This window comes from Etheostoma cragini, chromosome 13, assembly GCF_013103735.1.
Source record: "Etheostoma cragini isolate CJK2018 chromosome 13, CSU_Ecrag_1.0, whole genome shotgun sequence".
NCBI classification, from domain to species: Eukaryota; Metazoa; Chordata; class Actinopteri; order Perciformes; family Percidae; genus Etheostoma; species Etheostoma cragini.
This window is the reverse complement of record NC_048419.1, coordinates 18,746,573-18,770,771: the sequence shown is the minus strand read 5'-3', so window position 1 is coordinate 18,770,771 and position 24,199 is coordinate 18,746,573. Positions and strand designations below refer to the sequence as shown.

The 24,199-nt window shown below is 39.8% G+C and overlaps 1 protein-coding gene across 2 annotated transcripts in view; it reads right to left on the bottom strand.

The window, feature by feature from the left end:
* Positions 1-24,199, bottom strand: part of pdlim4 (PDZ and LIM domain 4) — a 45,519-nt gene that overhangs the window by 17,152 nt on the left and 4,168 nt on the right. For both annotated transcript variants that reach the window (XM_034889897.1, XM_034889898.1), the window contains exons 2-3: positions 17,336-17,487; positions 5,703-5,784 (exon numbers count right to left, since the gene is read on the bottom strand). In XM_034889897.1, coding sequence (XP_034745788.1) covers positions 5,703-5,784; positions 17,336-17,487 — 234 coding nt within the window. The remainder of the gene's footprint in view (positions 1-5,702; positions 5,785-17,335; positions 17,488-24,199) is intronic.

Here is a 24,199-nt window from a genome sequence, read left to right as displayed (position 1 = left end):
CCTGCTGTGTGAATGAATGTGGAGTTTCTGAAAAGACTTCCCAGCAATGCTAAACTGGTCCAAGATTCCCTGGCCCAGGATTAAGTAGCAGTTGTTCCAGTAAACATACTTTGGCATGAAATGGGAATACTCTGAACCCTTAAATGGCACCATATTGTTTTATATTCAGGGTCTTTGTGGCATTTTTGTACAAATTATATTCTTCTAATGGCTTAAATTTGCATCTTTGACAACTTAAGTTTACAACAGTTGAACTCTGTCAAGTTTTAACTTATTCCTATCTTGTGTTTTTAGAAGGTAAATGACTATGGCTGGGCATCTAAAAAAACAATTCCTTGGAATCGTTTAAAAAATTACGATTCCAGTGGGTTTGTTTCTTTAATGGAATCGTTTGGAGGATTTCGTTTCAAATCAATCCTTGCATCCAATTTTAATATGCACTAGTTTTGGTTTCCGTAGCGGCAGGCGAGTTGTGTTGCAGCCATGGAGCACAGTAGGTGGCGCTCTAGTGTGGCTTTATTTTGCTTTGAAAAAGCCCTCTTAAATGACAACCCACCGCTGAATCCAAATAAAACCTTCCTCTCATTTCTGAACAAAGAAACCCGTTTCAACTCCACCCCTCAACGAATCAGAATCGGGAATTGATAAGATCCGGAATCGAAAGGAAGAATCGGAATAGGAATCAGAATAATTAAAATCCAAATGACGTCCAACCCTACAAATGACAACTGCCTCTTTCCATTGATAAAACAAATTTGTATCGTGTATACATTTTTTGTCTGAAGTAAAACTCAATTCCAAGCAGTGAAAGAATTATGGTCTGTAAGTAATGCAAAGCCTCCATCTGTCAGCTCCTATTAATGTTAGCTTGGAGAATTTGCCTTCAGCTGCCAGCTCCTGGAAGCCTTGATGACGTGTGATCCAGACCTCTTAGCTTCCGCATTGTGGGGCCTCATTCTTTCCACAAGGCCATAGTGCTCAGCCACAATAGCTATCACTTTAATAATAGGGTAGGTGCCATGAATGGCATTCTGATATTACTTGCCATGAAAATACTGTTTGGCTTTGACATCGACCAATAAGCCATTACCACCTACTTAAAGCTGCCACTGTCTAATATAGGGAAAGAATTTCTGAAAAAAGTGTAGTGTCAGTAACTGGTCATACCGCTTTACTTCTGCATAAAACTGTTCCAGAAGTAGTACCAGCAGATGTACAATGATATATCCATTTATAAGGCAGAGAAGCATTTCACTTTCATTCGGTCTTTCTCATTGGAAAAAGATTCAGATTTAAGATATGTGATGAGGTTTTGAAGTTGTTTTTGCATTAGATTATGTTTCAGCCGTATGTAGGTTGGAGCCACTAGACATAATTTCATCGAAGGACGTCTCGCAGAACCTGATTTAGTTTCCATCTTGAAGTGATAATTTGCTCATTAGACCGATAACTCTTTAAGACCACTGATGACAATCTCAGATAAACGACTATCTAGATGAGATGAGGTCAGGTCATGATAAACGTCTCACAATAAAGGGAGTGAAAGGGAGCTCTGGAATGACCCTGCTGGAGTGCTTGTCTGAAAACATGAGCATCACATCACTGGAAATAATTGCACACATCATGGCATGATGGACAGGCTTCTGATGAAAAAAAGAAGGCTGCTTCCATAGGTGGGTGGGACCAATGTAGTACAGTAGGTCATTCATTGCAGTCTCCAATAAGGGGTTTGATTGATATCACCTTGACATCCTCTCTCTCTCAAGGGCACCCTATTATTTGCATGATATTTGGAAGCTGTGCGAAGCATCTGTATATAACTAATTTGTCTTTCCAGAACTACACAGTGGAGCTTAAGTTCAATTTGGTTGTCAAACATTTAAATTCACTTGCTGTTTTACTTACTTTATGACACCTCAAAAGTATTTCATCCTGGCGTCCCATTAATATCAGATCATTTCTATTTCAGGAAGTTGTGTGTGACATCCAGTCCTCTGTGTACAGTCTTCCCAAAGGCAGGAAGACAGTTCTTTGGAAAATACATCACACAGTTTGAATGAGTTCCCCAGACTAATAAATAAAAATAAAAAACACCCCAAAAGCCGCTGCAAAACAGTAACATCCACAGGATCGAGTCATACACTTGCTTATATCCAAAAATACAGCATTTTCTCATTGACTTTTATGAGAGTCTCCCGTGTTCCCAAGGTGAAAAGAAATACCTCATAGCTTCCATGTGTCACTTCCTGTCAGCAAGACTGGAATTTCCCAATGTAGCAAGTTGGTGAAGAGACCATGAATAAGAAGGAAAATGTTAAATAAAGAATATCCTGAAGGATGGCGTCATTGGGGGGGTGGGGGTGTCTTAACTGTTTGGGACCTGTTTTTTTGGATTCAAGTAGAAGCATTTGAGCAGGAAATAAAAAACTGCAATATTCTGAGTTGATGGAGTCATTGCAGAGTAAAAACATCAATGAATGGATGTGTAGGCCAGAAGAAAATGTGAGGTCATTTCCGGAGGAATTGTTTTCTTTATACAAAAGCTGAAGTGTCCTGGTATGCCTCAGGTTTCACCCTGCTAGCCAAAGTGTACTGCTTCAGCAAGAGTCCTAATGCTACAGGTCATAGCCGCAGGTAAGTTGTGGATGACCGACAAATAGCTTCAAATATTTGCCAGCACAATCCAAAATGCCAGCGATTTGATTCAGTAAATTTTTGCTTATGCTGTCCAAAGTGGCTCATAATTGAAATAACTGTGGGCCAACAGTATCGCATAGCTCTGTTTGGACGTGGCTTAAATGGTGAGAGAGGCCACGGTGAATGTATTGTTTCCATTGAGGAACAATTGGCATTATGTGTCAGAACAGACAAAGAAAGAGAGAGCCTTGGTTTTAATTTGACCCCAGGGAGTGGATGTTTCCTCTTTTCATGCTCAGAAGGATCCACCTGAGCGTGACGATAAAGTGGGCCTGACTTGGCAGTTTCCAGCTGTCCAGGTTCGTTTCATTAAAAGAGACGCCAGGGAACGTTTTTTGACTTCAGTAAGGGAGAGAGGAAGGACAGGATAAGATGTTACAGAGATAGAGAAAGGAGAAAAGCGGAGACTTTGAGAAAAAAAGAGCATGGGAGAGCCAGATTTGTTCCTCTCGTATTACCCACACGCAAAGCCTCCCTGTCATGCACGTTTGTGTTTATACAAACAGTTGTTGCGGACGGTTCCTCACTCATTCAGGTTTGGTATTTCCTTATGTTAATCAAAGCAAGACCCGAGCTGGTGCTGAGATTGTGAGATGAAGACTGTTGAGTTCTGCCCATTTGCTGGTAGGCTTGCTTATAGGCTGTTCAACTCATATACATCATATGACACGAGTATCTTCTGCTCATCACTTTTTCTTTAACATTTTTGGACATCGATTAAACATCCCCTTGGAAGCTGCTGATATCCTTAATGTCAGAGAGATTAATCATTAGATGATGATGCTGCTGATCCCACGACCAAGACCACAAAAAAAAACAGATAAATTACATACGCAGAAGCTTCTTTCACTTTTGTCCCTGCCACTGAATATAATACACTGTAAGGCATCAACAACTCCCATTGAGAGGTCAACAGATATATTTCATGCAAGCTCTTTGTGTGTCTGTTCCACCATTTTTCTTAGAAAAAGGAAACCCTGACAGAGCCAGGGCTGAGGGACACACATCAGTCCTGACTTCACAACTACCCCAACACAATACTTGACAAATGGACACTCACATGTCTGAGCCACAATATGCTCTTTGTCTGTCTGTTTCAGTCGCAAAGACTTCATGCTCACAGCATATGTGCGCGCACACACACACACACACACACACACACACACACACACACACACACACACACACACACACACACACACCTCCTATTCTCTTTGTGCTCAGAAACCTGTTGGCTTGCCAGCTCTGGAAAACTTGGAAAAGATCATCTGCTAGAGTTCATCATGCCTTGAATGTCTGATTGGCAGCTTATACACTTGGAGAACAATCAAGATACTATTTCAAAACTATTCCAGTGAACAGTGGGATGCATTATCTCATTTATTACCATGTGAATGATGGTGTACATGCAAGTTACGGATCAAATGTTGTCTGTTTCCATGGTTTCTGTTTATGAAATAAACAGAGTGAGAAGACTTGGGTCTAACACCCAGAGAACTGTTCTTTTAAGTTATGACCCCAGATGTGAATAATCCAATCTTGTGGCTCATGCGGTAGGTAGCAAAGGACCCTAATCCAAATCAGTAGATTTTAAAGTACAAACAGAGTTTAAATTAATCAGACCAGAGAAATGTGCTGCTGAGTCACCATCAGCAGCCACCTTGCTGGTAGAAGTGGATGTCTCCAACATTCAATGTGTAGCCATAGTAAGTCAAAAACCTAGTTTTAAAGCCAAGAATTTGCTGTAGCTGACATCTCATCCAGAGTTATTTAACACAGAATGATATTATTGGGTTTTATAGGTCTTTAAAAGAACTTGTTTACAGTCACATGCACCGCTGACACTTAATATTGTCTATCAGCACTTTTTATTCTAAAACATTATTACCTAAACCACTTAAGATAATCACTTAAGATAAACAGCCTATCAATTTGTGATGTGTGACGAGTATTTTAGGTGCCCCTGGTTTTGGAAGTAAAAGTCCCAATCATTCACATTTCCCATGGATGTTATGTTCAAGTTGGAGCACTTCTGTGGCTTGGATGGACATAAAACTCTCCAGGTTGAATCATCAGCACAAAACATTAATAATTGAGGACTCTGTTCTCAAAAAAAAAAAAAGGAAGGAATGATCCAATCACAATTTTAAGTTTCTGCCACATGCTCTGCTAGTGGAGCTGTGGAGGAAAGCTAACGTTTACAGTGTTGAATAAGGGATTAGCAGCTGTAGCTTGATTAAATTTACTTTTCTAGTCTGGGCCAATTTTGGATTAATACAACAAAGATGGCACTGCGTTTGTGTGTTCACACATTTTTTTTATTTGCTACCACTCTTACTGGCATATTCTCCATAGCAATGCAGGTTAAGGCTTATGGATATTGTAGTATTTAGACATGTTCGCCATGCCAAACTGATATGCCATAGGTTGTATAGGACCATAACAACATCCAGTAGAGCCACATATTCATGTGTTAAAGTAAAACACGCCACCGTTTGTCGAAATAGGGTTTATCAAGGTCTCCCCTATCTGTAGATAGTTGGGCCAATGCATTTTTTTTATCTCAGTGCATGCATTGCTTTAGTTTGGTGCAACACCAGCAGCGCCGGCGCTAGTTAGATTAGGTAGCGTTAGGAATCCTATGTTGCCGGTTAGCATGTTGTAAGTAAAATTTAGCCCCCCCCCCAAAAAAGAAAAAAGAACCTTGTTTCTTTTGTTTACTCACCGAACTAAAACAATACATACACAGAGACAAAAAATGCGTTGGCCCACCTAACTATAGCTAGAGGAGACCGTGATAAGCCCTATTTTGATAAACGGTGGCGTGTTCCTTTAAGGGTTCATAAACTAATGATTAACACAAAGACCGGGCAGCTTAAAATCGGAAAAAAACTAAAAAAATGTTGTAACTAGCGAAGAGATCAATGGGTGTGGATTTAAAAACATAAATAAATAAAAAATAACCTTGTCATTTGTGCTTTAAATCCAAATTAAACAGTGATTACCTGGGAGTCAGGCTCCATGTATGGGCTTGTCTTGCCATCGTCACTGACGGTTGGCGACCACACTCTGTCTCCTGATCCCGACCTGAAAGACAATACCCATGAGGGAAAGAGAGAGTCAGATAAATCTTTTGGCATCGAACACCCAAGCATTAAAGCATGCAGTCTTTTCTGCTGAGAAGTTTAAAAATATGTTTTGATGACAGGTTTCCCACAGAAGAACAAATGTATAAAGTATATTTATTTCAGAGTGGAAATGTGTCAAAAGAAACTGAAAAAAGTGAAAGCAAAGACCCTAAAGACCCCTTTTAGAACTACTTTAAGCTGGAAACAATGACACTTTTTGCAGGATATCCTATTAACTGCCTTCTCCTTTGTGTGCCAAAACCCCCACATAGCTGCATTTAACAAATCATATACTGCACAAGTAGCTTTGTAAGTGTATGCATGTCCATTTACATTGGGGAGTATGTGGATTTGGCAGGTATTCACATTAGCCATGGGATACAGCTACATTCCAGCCTCCTCCCACTGGTACAAAGATAAAGCCTTCATCACAGCATAACACCACTGTATGAACTATCCAGTAGAAAAACCTCTTGCATTTTGGGCCATGGAGTTTTCAAAAGTAGTGATAACTGAACTGGTATCTAAGGCTCCCTACCCTCCTCCTCAGACTAACAGTAATTAACTACAGTTGCATTTCCTTACAAACTACACAACTTACTGACTGGCAGCATTGATAAAACACATTTATTTTCAACACAGCTGAATGGGACTGTGCATGCATAAGCAGGGGTCCACATCATATATTTCTAGAGAATTACATGTAGGGTGAAATGAATGGTGTGCAATCTTGGTCTCCAATGACATCACTCACAAAACGGTTTGTAGCCGTTTGCATGCCATATAAAAAGAAAGATCTGAGGGTGAATTATTGGGTTCTTTGGGTTGGGAGGTTTGTGTTGCCATGGTGTGGCTGGTCAGTGGGAAAGCATATACACTCCAAAAGGGTAGCACCAGGACATCTGAGAAACTAAAACTTACTCGTTACTGTAAGACATTGCACGCCTCTCCTCACCCATCTACCCTATTCTCTTTAAAACCTCTATCCACAGAGACAGAAAACTACGAGTGTATACATGCATTTGTCGACCCCGCAGTGAGGGAGAGTTAACGTCTAAAGAGGTGAGGTCATCTCGCTGCAGCTGGCATGGTGTAGGCTAAGCAATGCTTCAGATATGAAACACGGAGGTGTTGCTATCAAGGACGCTCTTATGAGGCGGCGAGTGTCCGGTGGATGAGCAACAGCTACTGCGTAGGATGATACCCCCCCCCCCTCCTCTACCAATCCCTCCCCGATTCTGGGACAAAACATGTTTATGCATTTAGATTGTTTGGTTTCAATGGTTACTGCACAAATAGCCCATTGAAGCGTCTGAAAGTTCAGTCTAAAGTGGCCTATTTGTATTGACATTTTGGAAGTACAAGACAAAAACACAGCATTTTAGCATCCATCCATAATAAGGGAGATGTGAATGCCGAGACGTGAGTGGAAACTGTGAGAGGCAGACCAGCTTGGTATTCACAGTGTCACACAGTTGCACCCATACTGTAAGTCAGTCTGAAGAGGGATGTCAGTTATGTACTTGAAATTTAAAATATATTCCACTTATAACATGACTGGTAGGACTCATGACTAGACTAGACCCATGTTTAGTTATTTGGCTACATGCTTACAACTGGAATGTAATTGCACACTTCAAATATTGAGCAATGGACAAAATCTTGGAAACCGTTTTGGAGTATCTCAAATGTAATGTAACATAAGTAGCAGCAAATAGAAACAATCTGCTGCACACTGGTTTGGTCAGGGACAATGAACTGTATTGTTATTTTCCTCCAGTATTGAGTCAGTATGTGAGGCATCAGGATCCTTCTGCTGCTGCTGCTGCTGCTGCTGCTACACATTCATCAACCTGTCGATCATCCCTGTAACTTTTTTCTTTTCACGACCTCTTCTTTCTTTCCTTTTTTGACTTTCCTATTTCCTCCGTTTGTTTCTTCTGCCTGATCCAAGATACAATCTAGCCTGGGCTGTAAAACTACCTCCTAGCCTAGAAATTCCTTTTCAAATTTGCTGATATATTAACCAGACCATCTAGCTGCAGACTGAACGGCTTTATCTCGTCTTACTTCTACCTCCCCTGTCTAGCTGCTCTGCCAGGAGTGCTCTGAGAGAACAGATCTCTTTCTTATATAGATTCACAATGATAAATAGGATAGATGTTAATAGCTCCAAGCTCATGCTTTAAGTGTCCTCCTTTATTTTCACTCACCAACTCCCCTTCTGCCCTTAAAGCAACCATATTATGCTCATTTTCAGGTTCATAATTGTATTTTGAGGTTGTACCAGAATAGATTTACATGGTTTCATATAAAAAAAGAAACACCATATTGGTGTACATCGCTGCAGATCCTCTTTTCACCCTGTGTGTTTAGGTCTCTGTTTTAGCTACAGAGTGAGTCATCTCACTTCTGTACTATCTTTGTTGGGAGTCACACACGTGCAGTAGCTAGGTAAGATCACATCAGCTAGATAACTCCAACTTTGGTCTGTACAAGGCAGGATTAGCTGGGAGACTTCGTCTAAATGAAGGCACACTTGTGGAATACCTGCAGAACAGGGACATGGAAGTAGTTCCTTTGGAGATTATGGTGAACTAGTATGTGTTGCAGCAGTGTTTTGCCATTGAGAACCAGCTAGCATGCTAGCGCTAGCATGTGCCACAGTTATTCACCTCGTCTTGGCAAGTTATGTAGAAAGCCGTGGAGATTTTAAACAGCTTACCCGGAGACTGAGGACATTCAGAAACCTGTATCTCACTCAAAACAGCATGGATAGTTTTTTTTCCAAGTTTGTATGCGTGTGAAAGCACCAGAAAATAACACCCCAAATCCCAGAAAGAGTGTTTTTTTCCGTCCATAATATGGCCACTTTAATGTAGGAATCTATGTCCAACACGACTGAATAAATACAAAGAAAAAGAAAAGCCAGAGACAACACATGACTCATTCATTTCTGAAAAGAGGATCCATGTGTTCTTATTTTGGTAATCAATATGTTGAGTTACCTAGTTGTTTTCAAATGTTTTCAAATTTGTGAATTCATGAGGGACTTTAAAAAGCAAGAGAATTATAAAAACACATAAAATTCACAGCAAAGGCCATGAAAGTACTATTAAAATAAAAGAAAAGCACAAGGAAAAGAAAAACACAAATCAGCCCCAGAAGATAGAATCCGAATGGTTTAAAGACAAAAAAAAGACAAAAGTAAAGGGAAAAAAAGAAAGAGCAACGAATGCAGAAGGTCAGCGCAGCTCATCACGACCACTTTCCTGTTCTTTCCCTTGGTCATATTTTCCCTGGCCTGACCTTCCCCTGCAACGTTTCATTTTCCTTATGGGGGAGATTTGGTTTTTGAAGTGGTGGACGCGTTTACTTTGGCTCCACACAATCACCATGTTCGAGGAGGAGCAAGAGACAGACGGCTAAAAATCAAATGCCTTCAAATTAAGATGTGGCTGATCACGGAACATTTCAAGGTTCACTGAAGAGTCATCAGTTCACTGATGGCAGGAACCATCTTTGGGAAAAATGTATTTGACTTTTAGTTTGGCCGTGTCTCAACCGCTAACATCATAGGGGCGAGATTTATGACATATACTGCAGGCAGCCACCAGGGGGCGATATACATGTTTTGGCTTCACTCTTGGGGGGTTCTAAGGCCATCCATTTTTATATACTGCCAATTTTGACCAATCAATGCAACTTTTCCGCAAATTTGACCAGTAACCGGACTTTCTCACAACTTCAATCAATCCCAGCAGTCCCACGTGCCAGACTCTGTATCAGTATGTGACTCTGGGCACCAATGACCAAGCAGGAGTGAGAACAGGTTGACATCACACGTAGGTCAAATTAATTCCCTTGTTTCTGCTATGAAGACGAGACGTGTGTTGTGACTCAAACATCTGACATTTACTGACAAAATGTACAGTAAAAGACCGCTGCCAACCTGTGTTCAAATTTAATTCATTCAATAAATTAATATTTTTTGTCTTAAATCCACCAGCCATTTTCATATTATACCATCACCACATTTGCAGCACCCTGAGCCTTTTTGGTAAGGTTACTAGGAAAACTCAGCCTAGAGGAATTTTATTCTCCTTAAAAACAAGTTTCCATTTTATTTTTAAAGAACTATACAAAAAGCTTTTTGCAACTTTCTCTGTCACCCGCAAATTCATTGCAACAAACATACAAAAGAAATCACACTCCCGTAAATTCAGGCATTTTGGGCCGCGACAATCTTAAAAAAAGGTTGCAAAATCCTGGAGGGACTGTACAGTCGATGTGTCAAACCCATAAGGTTTTTACGACCAAAAAGTAGCCAAAGTTATTTTGTAATGCGAAAAGAGTTTAAATTCTTCCTCCTCAGGGAATAAAGGCAGACGATCACCTTTAAAAGAGGAGTTATAAGGCTCTCATCTGCAGACCTGAGGGGGGGGGGGGGTAAAGATCACTAGTAAAGATCTGCATCTCGGTGATAAGATCAATACAAGAGAGCAAAAGGGAGGGAGGTTTGTGGTCTCTCCCCCCCCCCCATCTTTCTGCTACACAGCCTCTCACATTCCATTGATGTTGCGTTTATAACCACCACAAAAAATAGACCTTGGCAGAGTCTGAGAGGAATGATGCAATGAAAGGACGGAGTGCTGCAGTGCTGGTAGTGGATGGGCGTGTGTGAGAGTTTTTTTTGTCCCAGCTGGCGTCCTGTGTTCCTTTGGTCCCATACAGTCTTGTGCATAATTCTTCAACTGTGATTTAAAAGGTCCTTGAGTCAATATTGAGGCATCTTAGACAAATCCTCCAGTGGAGCAGTCTGACTGTCTTTTTTCCTGCCAGTTTTCTCTGATTCATCCGGAATTCTATGTGGTTTGCTTTAATTTACCCCTACAGATCATGACTAGATTTGCATTTGTCACTCTGCATGGCTCAGACATGCACTCATACTACATGCATCACCTCTCATCATAGCCTTACCCCTAACTACTGAAAGCAGTAAACAAACAAGCAAAAACGGCTTGTATCCTCATCTGTACATCATTGTCTACATTTCTAATGTGTGACACAATGGTAGTAACTCAAAAGGTCCACTTTCTAGCTTTTCAGAGCTTTTGATGAGTCAGTGGACGGCCGGAGAAAGCTCAAGTGGTCTTTCCTAACGTCAAATATACCATCTTTGAACGGACACAGGTCTTTTGATCTCATACAACACGCTGTGATCACTCGACCAATTTTTTACAATAAGTTTATATAACTCAGCCAGTTTGAGTCATTGATGAAGACTTTGAGATGCAGTTGAAAGCTCCAGACAGCTAATAAGTGAACCTGGGGACCTACTTGCTTCTTTGATCAACCAAAGCTTTTGATTTTCTAATTTTTGGACCTTCTACTGACATCATTAATTCCAAGTCTTTAAAGGTTCAGTTCACCAATATGAAAAAAACATTTTCTCGTAATGATGTGGCTAGTGGATAGACAGATATTTTTGTTTTCTTTGTGCTATTTACTTCTTCTCCTGTGACGCTCTGTGTTAATGTATATATTTTATGAAGGTATAAATGCAAACTCTTTAAAGTTAGGTCTGAATTATCGAGGACCTTGTTTCTGACAGCTGCTGATTTCCAAATGTTGTTTGTCACTGCTTTGAGTGGCACAAATGCAATTCCATTTGCTAGCAGTTCAATGTGTTTGGAGAAAAGAAACAAAAAAAACAGAGCGAGCAAAACGGAAACTATATGTTTGTTTAAACATGTTCGTGGGTTATTTTGGGTGAACTGGCCGCGGCACAAGCTTCGGTCCAGCATGGAACTAACCTCAAATCTTCTTTTCGACAGTAAGTCAAATTAATTTAGAACAGCAGGGTGTCTTTACTTCACAAGAATACAAGACCACGGCACACAGTCAGAGTAACACACAGCTCAAGCCTCATGACTCATTTCTCAGTACATTTAAATTGCCACCCCAGCAGGACTCTTTCCGAACAGCCTGAACAGTGGTGGAAACACACATTCAATCCACCACCATTATCATCTGTCTCTCAGGCATCTGCAACCACATGGCTTTCTTCAATAAGCTCTGGCACAAGGAGGGAACTGGAGTGAGGTGAAGGCAGGGTGAAAGAGAGAGATGAAGAGAATATATAAAAACGAAGAAATAGTGGATGAGTGGAGTGGGAATTAGGTTTGGAAAGGGAGAAGGCAGAATGGTACATGGAGGTCAGGGACGATGAAGCGGTTAAAAGAAAGAGAATGAAAAGAAGGAGGAGAAAATGGAGGAGAGAAGTTTCCCTTGCAGCTGGTTCATGTATTCAAAGATTCTGTTTAGATCTGAGGATATAAAGCCAAGCAAAGCAGACATGACACACTCAAATATGGGCCTTGTGGGTCTGTCCAGGTCCTCTGACATTAGAGTGAACTTGGACGGTGTGTGTGTGGTGGGGGTGGCCTTCATTTTTCCTCCTCAGCGTGAAGACAGCGCCACATGATCACTGATGCCAGGAACTAACAGAAATGAGCAAGGGTGTTTCACCTCACAGTTGAGCGCTGACAGGCCTTCACCAGTCAGGAGGTCTGATGTAAAATGGAAAGTGGTGATCAAGTGGTGACCTAAGACCACTTTTATTTCAACTTCCTTGTCCTGCTCTTGCTTTCTGTATTTTCTCTGTGGTTCTTTCATTCTTTCTCACCAATTACTTTGCTTCCCTTATTCTCTGATTTTTCATTAAACCGGAAATCCACCAAGAACAGAGAAGCATGCCATTATTGTTAATGTACCCAATGTTCCATTTCTGCATCAGTTTTCTTCTATGATGGTATATACTGTAGATGGGGGATACATTATTGAATCCGAACAGATTACTGTAGAACACACAAGAAATGAAGATGCTTCCGAGGTATGAGGGCTCACTGAATGGTTTGATAAGTATTAAATGATGTGAATCATTTTCTACTCTAAAAGTCACCAGATCTCAACAACACAAACTCATTTTCATTAGATTTGCAGGTTTGTGGTCATAATCCAAAGTATTGGACAAAGTAAAACTTGACTTGATCTTGGCACTAACTGAAAATTCAGAGGATAACCAAAGTTACCTCAATTCTCAAATGTCTGTGCCAAATTCCAATGCAATCCATTCAATCATTGTTAAATGGAAAGGTCAGGGGATCACCAACGTCAATCAGAATCATTGTCTGGAAATGATGTATGTCTGTACAAAATCTAGTGATACTCCATCCAAGAACTGTTGAGATAACTCTGTCAGGACTATTGTGGTGGACAGCAAGACTGACCCTGCCACCGGCGTCAATAAAAATAGCTCAACTATTAACAAATGTTATGTTTGGAATCAAAATAAAAGAGCAATAGCTTATAAACATTATGTACTGTACTGTCCTTATAAATAAATAAATTCATCAGACTGTAATGCAGCTACAACATGTGTATTGATTAAGTGTATTACATAAAATGGGTTGAGGTAGCTCAGAAAGATTTTCCTGGGGTTACTGAATGATACGTTTGGAACTATCACTATAATGTGCAGTAAAAGTAGACAACGCACTTAATTACAACACAAATGAATTCTGTTAAGCACAGATTGATGCCATCTAAAAATATATATATATATATATATGAGCATGTTAAGGGTGAATTGTTCTTTAAAGACAGGACTTTTTTATGGAAAAAAGAACTACAGCTGCTGCCCCCCCGCCGATGCAGAGCACTCTTCATCATGCTCCATAATAGGATTTATGAAAAATGGGGATTATGAAAGCAATAAATGTGCAGACATTACAAAGAAACATTCTTGTGTTACACAAGACCTCTAGCTCAGATGCATCCAGTGTGCTGTAATTTTGGTTCACAGCAGACGTGTAGACTCATATATTTGTCGATCAGCAGCAACACAAAATTACAGGTCTCCTGTTTCTTCCTCTGTGACTCTGTTTGGAGTATTTTATGGCATAGCCTTTTAATGAGGGCTGAGAACTTGTGTCCTCTAAAATATTATTTTCTCATGAGTCAGCGTGAGTACTTTAGGTCCCTCCAATGTCTTTTTTTTTACTCCCGAATCAATGGTTGAAATTAAATAATCCTGAGTTATTCCTGTAGCCCACAACTGAAGAGTGTCTCCAAAAAACTAAAAATCCCATATTTCACATCCTTTTAAGTAAAAAACAAGATAATTCATACATTATCTCGCCATTGTCTGGATAATTAATAACATAGGGTATGGAACCTATTCACCAACCACAGAACAGACTACCATTTGATTTCTGAGAGCATTTTCCAGCTTTTGAAAATGTTGAAGACTGCCCAACAGTTGCTTGTATTGTGCATTTTTTATTGATGCATTTCACTATTTGTGTTTTATTAGGGGGATTGAACAGCAGCGGCCAAAAATGTGACCTTGTGCTTATGTGCATGGCTTTATTTTGTTTGTCTGCTCAATCATAATGACCGTTGCTGTTTATTAACACAACTTCCTGTGCAGCATTTTTCCCTAAAAAAGGACACCAAATGTAAGGCTTTTAATCACCTGTCCATAGGTTTAAAAGAATTGGAAAAATGGGTATGAGACTTTACCCATACCAAGCCTTGATTTCCATTTTTCATTTATGTGACAAGCAAGAGTGTGCTGTTTTTTTCATAATGTCTAGCGGAAATTTTCAAAAAATAACTTGTGGTGACGCATGTCCTCCATCTCAGGGAGAGAAACTTAACTCTGAGCTTCACTGTTGTGTTGTCTGTGTAATTGGATTTCCAGCAATAAACCCAGCAGAAAATGTTGGCTGTGAAACGGCCTTCGAGGCAGAGAGGAACCCTCGTGCTTTTCTCACTTGGTTTTTCTGATTCCCTGCTCCTCTACTTCCCTCTCTCTGCCTTTGTCTCAGTCTTTCTCTCTGTCAGCTTTTGTTATCTTTGTCATGTTCTCCAACTTCTTTTAACCACCATTTTTTATAACACTTTTATTTGTCTGCTGTCTTGTCTTTTTGATCAATAAATCCTAAATCTTCATAACTATCTTTAAATGATCTGTTGCTCTGTCTTCCCTGTCCTTTACCAACAGTTTATTTCTGCTCTGCAGCCAAAGGTTTATGCCTTACCCTCCTCCTGTCCAGCAGCAGGGCAGTTCAAACTGTAATTATTTAAGCAATATAATGTGGAAAGGTCACATACCAGCAGCTAGCCTTGATCTGCCTCTGAATATCAGTCGGTATAAAAGGGAACAATTCATGTGATGCAAAACACCAACTAATGGAATCACATATCCATCCGTCTAAAGCGCTCCTTATTTTCATCACCCTAACTTACATTCTCTAAGGTGTTCAACAACTTTGACTACTAAAGGGACATTTAAGCTGATTTTAGGTAAATTTGGGTACATTTGGGTGTTTAAGTGTGAAAGAGTTATTATTTGGGATCCTTCCAGCTGCAGAGGAGCTTCCCCGGTCTTTGTGTTGAATATTAATTTGTGAATCCTTAAAGGAACACATCACTTTTTGTTGAAATAGGGCTTTCAGAAGAGGAGCTGCGTGTTTGGATATAGGACGAGAGGAAGAGGAGGTTGTGATCCCACTTTTTTTTTGTGATAAAGTCCACTAGGAAAAATGCAGAATTGACCAATAAACAGCTGTCCACAGAGTAAGTGATTACTGTAAACATGACGCATGATTATTTTACGGGATAGATCGACCCATATTAGACCTGTACTCACCCAGAGTTGCTGTGTGATATCTTAGCGCCATGTAGCAGTGCTTTGGCTGTGCTTCTACCCAATATAGCCCCAAATCAATATCTCCATAGAAAATCGTCTTGTCTTAATCTGTATTGCTTTTTCTACTCGTTGTGAATACACAGGCCACAATAAGTAATTAGGTTGTTTTTGGTTTTTGTTGGCTCACTTTTACTCACAACATGCTAACTGGCAACATAGGATTCCATTCAATACGCTAAGCTACGCTAGCAATGGCGCTGCCAGTGTCGCACCAAACTACATCAATGCATGCACTTAGACAATAAATGGGTTGGCCCACGTATCTACAACTAGGGGAGACCGTGATAAGCCCTATTTCAACAAACGGTGGCGTGTTCCTTTAAATAAAATGACTATCCTTATGTGGACAAACCACTTAACGCTCAGCTGCTCAGCTTGTTATATGGATGGATGGCTTTTACTCCAGGCTGTGGGGAAATGGAGGGCCGTTGCATGCAAGAGTGCAAACTATAAAAGACAAACAGCACAAAGAGAGAAAGAAATAAAAGTGCTGCTCTGTCTGAATTTGGAGTTCCTGCATGTGTGAACCTTTGCTTATCTGACGGCTCTGATTACTCAAGAGAGTGATTCTTATTTCCACTGCATCTGCAAGTCAACTTCATGCTCCAAACCATTACAGAAGAGAGACTGTGTTGCATGCTGCCCTAAAAGGAGAAAGCTGAAGCCTCAGTTGGCAGTTGTCACTCGTAACTGTGGCTGAAACCACACAGTGTTCTTCAACTTAGAGGACAGGATTCCAGAAGAAGGTTGCCAGATTCGTTGTGTACTTTCCAGTACTCTGGCAACCCTAAGTAACCATCTAATAGAAATGTGGGAAGCGATTGACATTTCATCTCTCTCACTCTCACTGATGATTTCTGCATGGCTACATTGACAGAAACATGTTGCTTCTGTCCTCCGTTTAAGGCGATCTATCCTCACATACACAGAGTGTGTGAGAAAACAAATGATTTTTCACCTCGTGAACTGATAAAATGCACCATATCAACCCGTGAAGTCCATTTCAAAAGGTCACTGTCTGACTCACTGTATGTACAAGCCTCATTGACTTTGATAGCGCTCTGTAGGAGCAGGGAGTCAATCATTTACACTGTCGTAAACCTGTCATCTGTCCACATGACTCGACTGTGCCAAGCTGAACAGACCCACCAGAAATATGAACAATGTGTTCCTGGATAAGAGGCAGTAAATGACCTTCGTCATAAAACATCTGTCAATTCTTTCAACTCAATTCACTTAATAAGCCTAAAAGAACATAAGCAGCCTCTGCTGAGGGTCACAGCAGTGACGACTGATTAGCAAGTGACTAATGTTTGTAATGTTTCTTGATAATCAATTATTCGAAAAGGTTGAAGGTGATTATTCCCATCAGTCATCAAAATGGACTGAATAGACAGTTTATCACATATTCTGAAGCTACAAGCACTCATAAATTCTGAGTCTGAAAGCAGTTATAGTGAACATACAGTAAACTTCATTAGTAAAAGGAAATAAATCATGCACGGTAGCTGCTGGTATATCTCAAATAAACAACTGTTAAGAGAATTTGGACTTTTTGTGATTGTGCATGAGTCCCACCTCAGTTCAAAAACTTTCCAAATGATCATTACAAAAATTGTCTGCGGGATTTTTTTCTGATCTGCCAAGATCTAAGACTCCCTGTAGGCCGGTAATTGATCACATGACCAATGCTATTAGTTTTTCCAGTAAAGACAGGTCTCGTGTCCAATACCTGCTGATGTTGAGTGTGAGCTGCTGAGTGCAGGTTTTGATCCTGTTCTGAGCTTCCATGTGTGTCATGAGCTCTGTGCTGTCGCCATTTATAGCCAAGATGGTGTCACCTGGACACAGGTCACCTTGGGCCGCCTTGCTGCCTGGTGTTACCTGTAGAGAAAACAAACACACACACACACAAAAAAGAGGAGAAGGAGCTGTTATTTCAGTGGTGTCAAACTGTCACTGAGCAAAAAAGAAAGAAAGAAAGAGTATTAGCCTGGGAGTGTCACCACGGAGGCCAAATTCAACAAAAGCAGCTCCTCTTTTGATATATGTAATATTGCCTTGGGCGGCACTCTAGGTTTACATTTTCAAAAGCCAGCAACAACGACACTGGGAGGCCACTCAGAGTTTTGGAGGTGGTGAAATATTTGGGAAGAACTGGAACATTTTTACACGCCTGGCCTTTTGAAATTCAGTAAAAAAATAACAATGTGCAAATTTATGATCACTCAGTAATTGCATCAGACTAAAGCCACGGTGGATAATTTCAATTGCAGAAGTATGCTACTTTGAACAGAGTTTGCATTCCAACCTTAAACCTAAAGAACGGTCTCTGTGTAATCTTAGATTCATTTGCAAACATCTGCTCAATATGTTTGTGTAGCTTTTTCTGACTTGTCACTTGAACCGTTTTGATCTTGTAAAACACATGTCCACCTCGCTTTCATTTTAAAGATTATCTTTGAGCTGCTGGACATTGAGCAGGTTCCTCTGTGTGATCCCTTTTTCCAGAAACACACTGGCCTGTGGACATTTGAGCCCCACAGGGAGGCAGAGGAACGGGGAGGTGGGACTCCCAATGGTTATGTTTCACCTTCACATACTTAGTAACATGTGATAACAATTTTCCATTAACACACACACACACACACACACACACACACACACACACGCACTGGTCATATGGTTTTGGCTGACATAAATAGGAAGAAACTACAAATCAAATCCTCCATCATCAAACCAAGACATCCACAGCAAAACAGCTCCTATCATATGGCAGCAAGCTGCAGAGGAAAAATACTAGCAATGAAAATAAAAATGTAATGAAATGTGAACAACTGTCATCATGTCTTTTGTGTGCTCCATGTCCTGTCAGGCTATGACATGTACGAGTATTAGTTTGACTGTAATTTTCCGATCATTAAATGTAAGAAGAGGCAGCTGGATGCAATTGCTATAGTCACATTGTTTTGAAGGAATTTTCAGCAATGATCTGCGATTTTTCATATTGCTTACAGTAAATAAAAGTTGGATTTGCTAGTCTCTGTTAAAAACTGAAAAAGCAGTTGCTGGAGAACAGCAACTGGCTGAAAGGGAAAAAACAGGAGAAGCACCAACTAGAGCTGCACCAATTATTTTCATTATGATTGATTAATGGGCTAAGTATTTTCCCGAATTAATCATTTTTTCTGTAACGTGAAAAATGTCCAGAAAAATTTCCTATAGCAGAACTTGACGTCTTCTGAGGTTTTTTTTCGACCAAAAGTCAAACACCCAAAGACGTTACATTTTCAATTAGCCTACATAAAACAGAGAAAAGCATTAAATGTTTTAACTTTAACCTTTAACGTTCATTTGATTGTTACATTGATTGGTATTGGTATTGATTACAGGAAAAATTTAAATTGACCAGCGTTTATCATAAATCTGACCAAGTTAGGTGTTCAAGCACTTTGTAACATGCCTGAGAGCTAAAAGGCTAAAACAATTACCTATATCCATAAATACACCAGAAACAGAAGATTAAGGATGAGTTTCCTGTTAATGAAACCCCTTGCATGCCACGTCTCAGAGGTTAATCTTTGTCGGCTCCTCCAAGTTTTTAAAGGATACCTCTCTTTGATCGCCCACTGCCTGACCCAACAACATCTTAGAAGTAAAGCCTATTAACTTGACAGCTGCACATTAAGATGTATTATTTTTTGGAACGGTGAAACCTTGTGTTGAAACAGCAATTACTTCTACAGATATTAGTAATCTATTCCAAATTAAATAAAGATATGATTGTCTAGAATAACGCACAGAACCCAGATCCAGATGCTTGTGCAAGAGACGCAGCCTCACATACTGGGAAGAGCGTTTTAAGAGCAAAGGCACACAAGTTCACGCTCCATGGAGCACTAATAGCTGAGTCGTGTGGTTCAGATGTGGAATTCCTAATTTACAGCCTCTGACCCCAATGTCTCTGGCTCAGTTCCGGTAAAGTGAGAGGTCAGGGGCATTGTGGGAAATGTGTGTGTGTGTGTGTGTGTGTGTGTGTGTGTGTGTGTGTGTGTGTGAGAGAGAGGATCAGGAATGTTAACTCACTTTATTCATGTACTGGATTGGTGGAAAGCTGACAAAAATTACAGTTATAATCTAATGTAAGTTAGACACTGAGTCTTTTAAAGAGGAAACATCCTAAATAAAGTTTTTTTTGAAGGGTGGGAAGTGTAACTATTTCTTGTGCATTTGTTAACAGTCACTAAGAGGAGGTTATTGTTCACCCATACCATATACATTTGTGTGTGTGTGTGTGTCTCTTGGGTTTGTGCAGGGGCTGTGTCCATGCACCCCCCAAACACACAGAATGAGTTATATCACCTTTGGGTCAGGCCATGACTAGCAGTGCATCACACACACACACACACACACACACACACACACACACACACACACACACACACACACACACACACACACACACACACACACACACACACACACACACACACACACACACACACACACACACACACACACACACACACACACACACACACACACACACACACACACACACACACACACACACACACAGGAAATTACCCAGTGTCTGAGTCTGCGAGGAAATGTAACAAGGGTAAAAAGTAAGTATAAAGGTTGTTCAGACGTAATCTTCTATAGTTACACTGCTGATGTAATGTAATGGCTTAATCTTGCAGAGCTTTACGGATGAATGTCATTTTCTAATTTGTGTTTTTAATCCTTGGGATGAGCAAGTCACTTTGAAGACCATACAAACTTTTTTTGTTTTTAAATCGTAACGTTTTATTTTTGTCTTCTCACTCACATGAAACCACCAGTAGTGACTGCATCCAAGTGATCCATCTCTACTGGCTTCATGTTGTTCGCCAAAATAACAATAAAACTAAAATATTACAAATAACGGTCATCTGAAATTAAACGGGGTGTGTTTGTGACTGCAGACAAAAAGGAGTCCGCCGAGACAAAGAATGGATCCAAAATTGTTGTAAATGATGCAAAAGGGGTTTCTAGGCCACTATGGAAGGGAATTAAAAAGACGATAAACTCAACAAAATCATCAGATTTTGCTAGGAATAACTTGGCCATATGGTATGAATTCAATTTCATTTACCCCCAATAAAACCATTAAATTCGTTAAAAAACAGCAACAAAAATGTAAAGCTTTTGTTACTTTGACTAAATGACTTTTTTTTAATTTAATTGTATGTATTTATTTAATTTAATTATTAATTATAATTAATCTGGCTGCTAACAGACAAATCAATCCCTTAACGTACCCAATAGCAATAAGGTTGTGTAAGTTGTGACTACGATGGTTTTGATAGTGATAGAGCAGAAAGGCGCTTTAATGGTTGTTGGGCAATCTAAACATTCCCACTGTTTCCATAGGAGACGGCTCCACAGACAGTGACATAGTTAATTGCTAACAGATCGAGCGGTTAGCAAAATGACAGACTCATGTCACACAGTGTCATCCTGTGGTACGCTGAGGTCTGATGAGCATGGGCTGGAGTGTGGTTTCACTGTGGGCACTGTGGGGTTTTCTGTGAATTTGAGCGTGAAACAGACAACAAAAACAAAATGTGTGTGACTGTTTGTTTAAGTGTACTGTATGTAATAAAGCTGCTGTGACACTTCCACTTCAGGGCAAAGTATTCTGTCATGTCATCGTTGTTTGTATCTGATATCTGATTTCTTTGTTCCTGAAAAATCTACCATCTTGAGGTTTCTTTCTTTCTTTCTTTCTTTCTTTCTTTCTAACTTTGGTATTTAGCATATATTCAATGCAGGATGGCTAATCTAATATTCCCAGCTTCTGGTATGCATAGACATATCTGTACTTTGATATTAGATTAGAAGAAACTGTTGTAGTTGTAGAATAAGGCAGCATTAATTTAATTCAAGATCATTTCATCCTGCCTATCTCTACTGGATGCAGACACACACTCATACAGCATCCTCCATCCTCCAAGTATATTGCATGGTGGTGGTTAGAGAGCAGGTTTGCAGGTCATAATTTGATTGAAAAGTTCAAGTTTTTTATCTTTAAGAATACAATACCGTTGTTTTGAGAACTTTTAAACAACCATATTTGACACAATCCCTCAGATCCACCTCAGCCGGCCTCCTCTCCATTCCCAATTCCAACCTCTGCAGTTTTGGGGACAGAGCCTTGTCCAGGGCAGCAGCCAGGCTCTGGAACTCCCTCCCCTGAGGCGCTTTTCAAGGACCCAAAGTCTCTGAATCCCTCACCATCTTCTAGTCCCACCTCACGACCCAGCTCTTCACCTCTGCCTATCTCTAACCCCACGCCCCCCTTCCTTTTCATCTGTGCCTGAATCTTGTTTTGTGTTGTTTTGTTTAGCCTGTTTCTTTCTACCTGGCCCTAGAAAGCGACTTTGGGTTCTTGAAAAGCGCTATACACATTCTGTATTATTATTAATTATTATTATTATTATTATTATTATTATTATTGTAATACAGAGATCTTCAGGTGACTCTCTTAAACTTATTCCAGACCCATCCTGAAAAAGCAACAACATTATAGCCATTTAAACACAGCCAAAACAAAAGTTATGACATGTAGATGTATTTTAACCATCAAACCACCAAATCAACACGTTAGGTTGGTTATTTATAAGCTTTACACAGGAAGAACCTTGTCACTTGTGTATTAAATGTTTTTCTCATGCGTGAAATCCCACAGAAAAGCTGTGTGCTATGTGGGAGCAAGTCTTAGCAACACAGAGAATAATTACTGGCAACGTGTCAAAAGCCTTTGTTTGCTTGTTAGACCTGCGATATCCATAACCATGGATATGACCTTGGTGACGCTCTGGAAAGCCATGACATAGCTAGGGGTGTGAGGTTCTGACTGGTGTGTGATTATCACACTGAAACAAAGAGCCTGGGCTTGCCAAGACTAATAAGAAATACTGCAGCTGATGATGACTATACATGTGGGGTTAATGAGAACACAAGGAAATGGGATAGTTACTTTAAATGAATTACAGTCTCTAACACATGTGTATGTCTAGAATGCGCATGATATTTCTCATCAACGAGTGTGCAGCGTTTACTTTCAGATTTGTAATCAGATTAGTCATAATTCTGTCTGTTTCTTGCATGTGGGATCATAGGGATATCCCTAAAGAGTTTCCTGTATGTCCTTCTCATCATGGCATGCTTCGATATGTTAAGGTATGATCGTACCAATGTCCTCAGAATCCCGTTTTAGATAGTTGCCAGTCCCTGCAGCAAAGACATCGAAAGAAGCGTGGGATAAGCCATCATTCAAAACTCACTTAATACCGTGAGAGAAGATATAGAGTCAAACCGCAAAGTGCTTAAATAAATGTAATAAATACACAAAGAATAAGAACTTGCTGTTTTCAAGATGATCTTCATAATGAGGCAAGTTCATCTGTAAAACTGTCATTTCTTTTTGAGCTGGGCGATATGAAAAAAAAAAAAATCAAGTATCACAATATTTTTTACCAAATACATTGATGTTGATATTGCTGCGAGGTTTGAGGGTTTACTATTGTTGCTTTCACAAAATAAAATAAACCCCTATGAGAGTTTAGATAATGAATCAACAATAATGTGGATTCAATGACTAAGTGTGTAAAGGCATATAATAAAACAGCTAGTAAGTGTAAGTTAAGAAAACTACAACACTTCACTCTAATTCAGCTTTTAAACCAGGAAAAGACATGTCATATCACGATATAATGATATCCGAAATTTTAAACATTATCTAGCCTCATAAACAGATGTATAGATAGATCTATCTGTAATAGATGTTGATAGAATATTGATATACTGCCCAAGCCTAATATCTATACTTAATGTTTAGCACTGCCAACATGAATCACAGAGACTCAGTTCATACATCAGAGAACCAGATGAAAAGCTCAGCAAAAAAACCTAATAGGCATTGTTCTCCTGCCCATACAGTTTCAGGATCCCCACCGCTTCACTGACAACAGGAAATTCCTTGAGAGTACCATCTGTTATCTTTTTGCTCAGTTTGCTGTGGAGATGCAACTCATAGCATAAATAAGTCTAGCCGAGAAAAGAGCAGCCTAAAGATGACTACTATTATAACCAGCAGCGTCAGAGAAACAACCCTTGTTGTTGTGGCTTTAGGTCACGTGTCCTGAGTCTGGTATGTGGTGGAGTTGGACATAGTGATAGATTAACCGGTACAAAGGTCACTGGATGTATAACTGCTGATGTAGTTTAAGTTAAATTTGGTCTCCGGCCCTGTGAGTCCAAAGTTTTTGTAAAATCAGCTTAACAAACATGAAATCATATGACTTCATATGAAAAAACTATCAAATTCCATTAAGTTCCAAAACCATGCACAAATGTTATGAAGAAATATAATAAACTATATATTAGCGGTAGACGATGAAAATCTCACGATGCAATTTGATTCTGATTTTAAGCCACACAATTTGATTCAATATTGATTCTCGATTAAATAGAATTCACAGCATGTAACTGTAGTTACTTTTCCCCATGTATGTATGTACAGTATATATATATATATATATATATATAT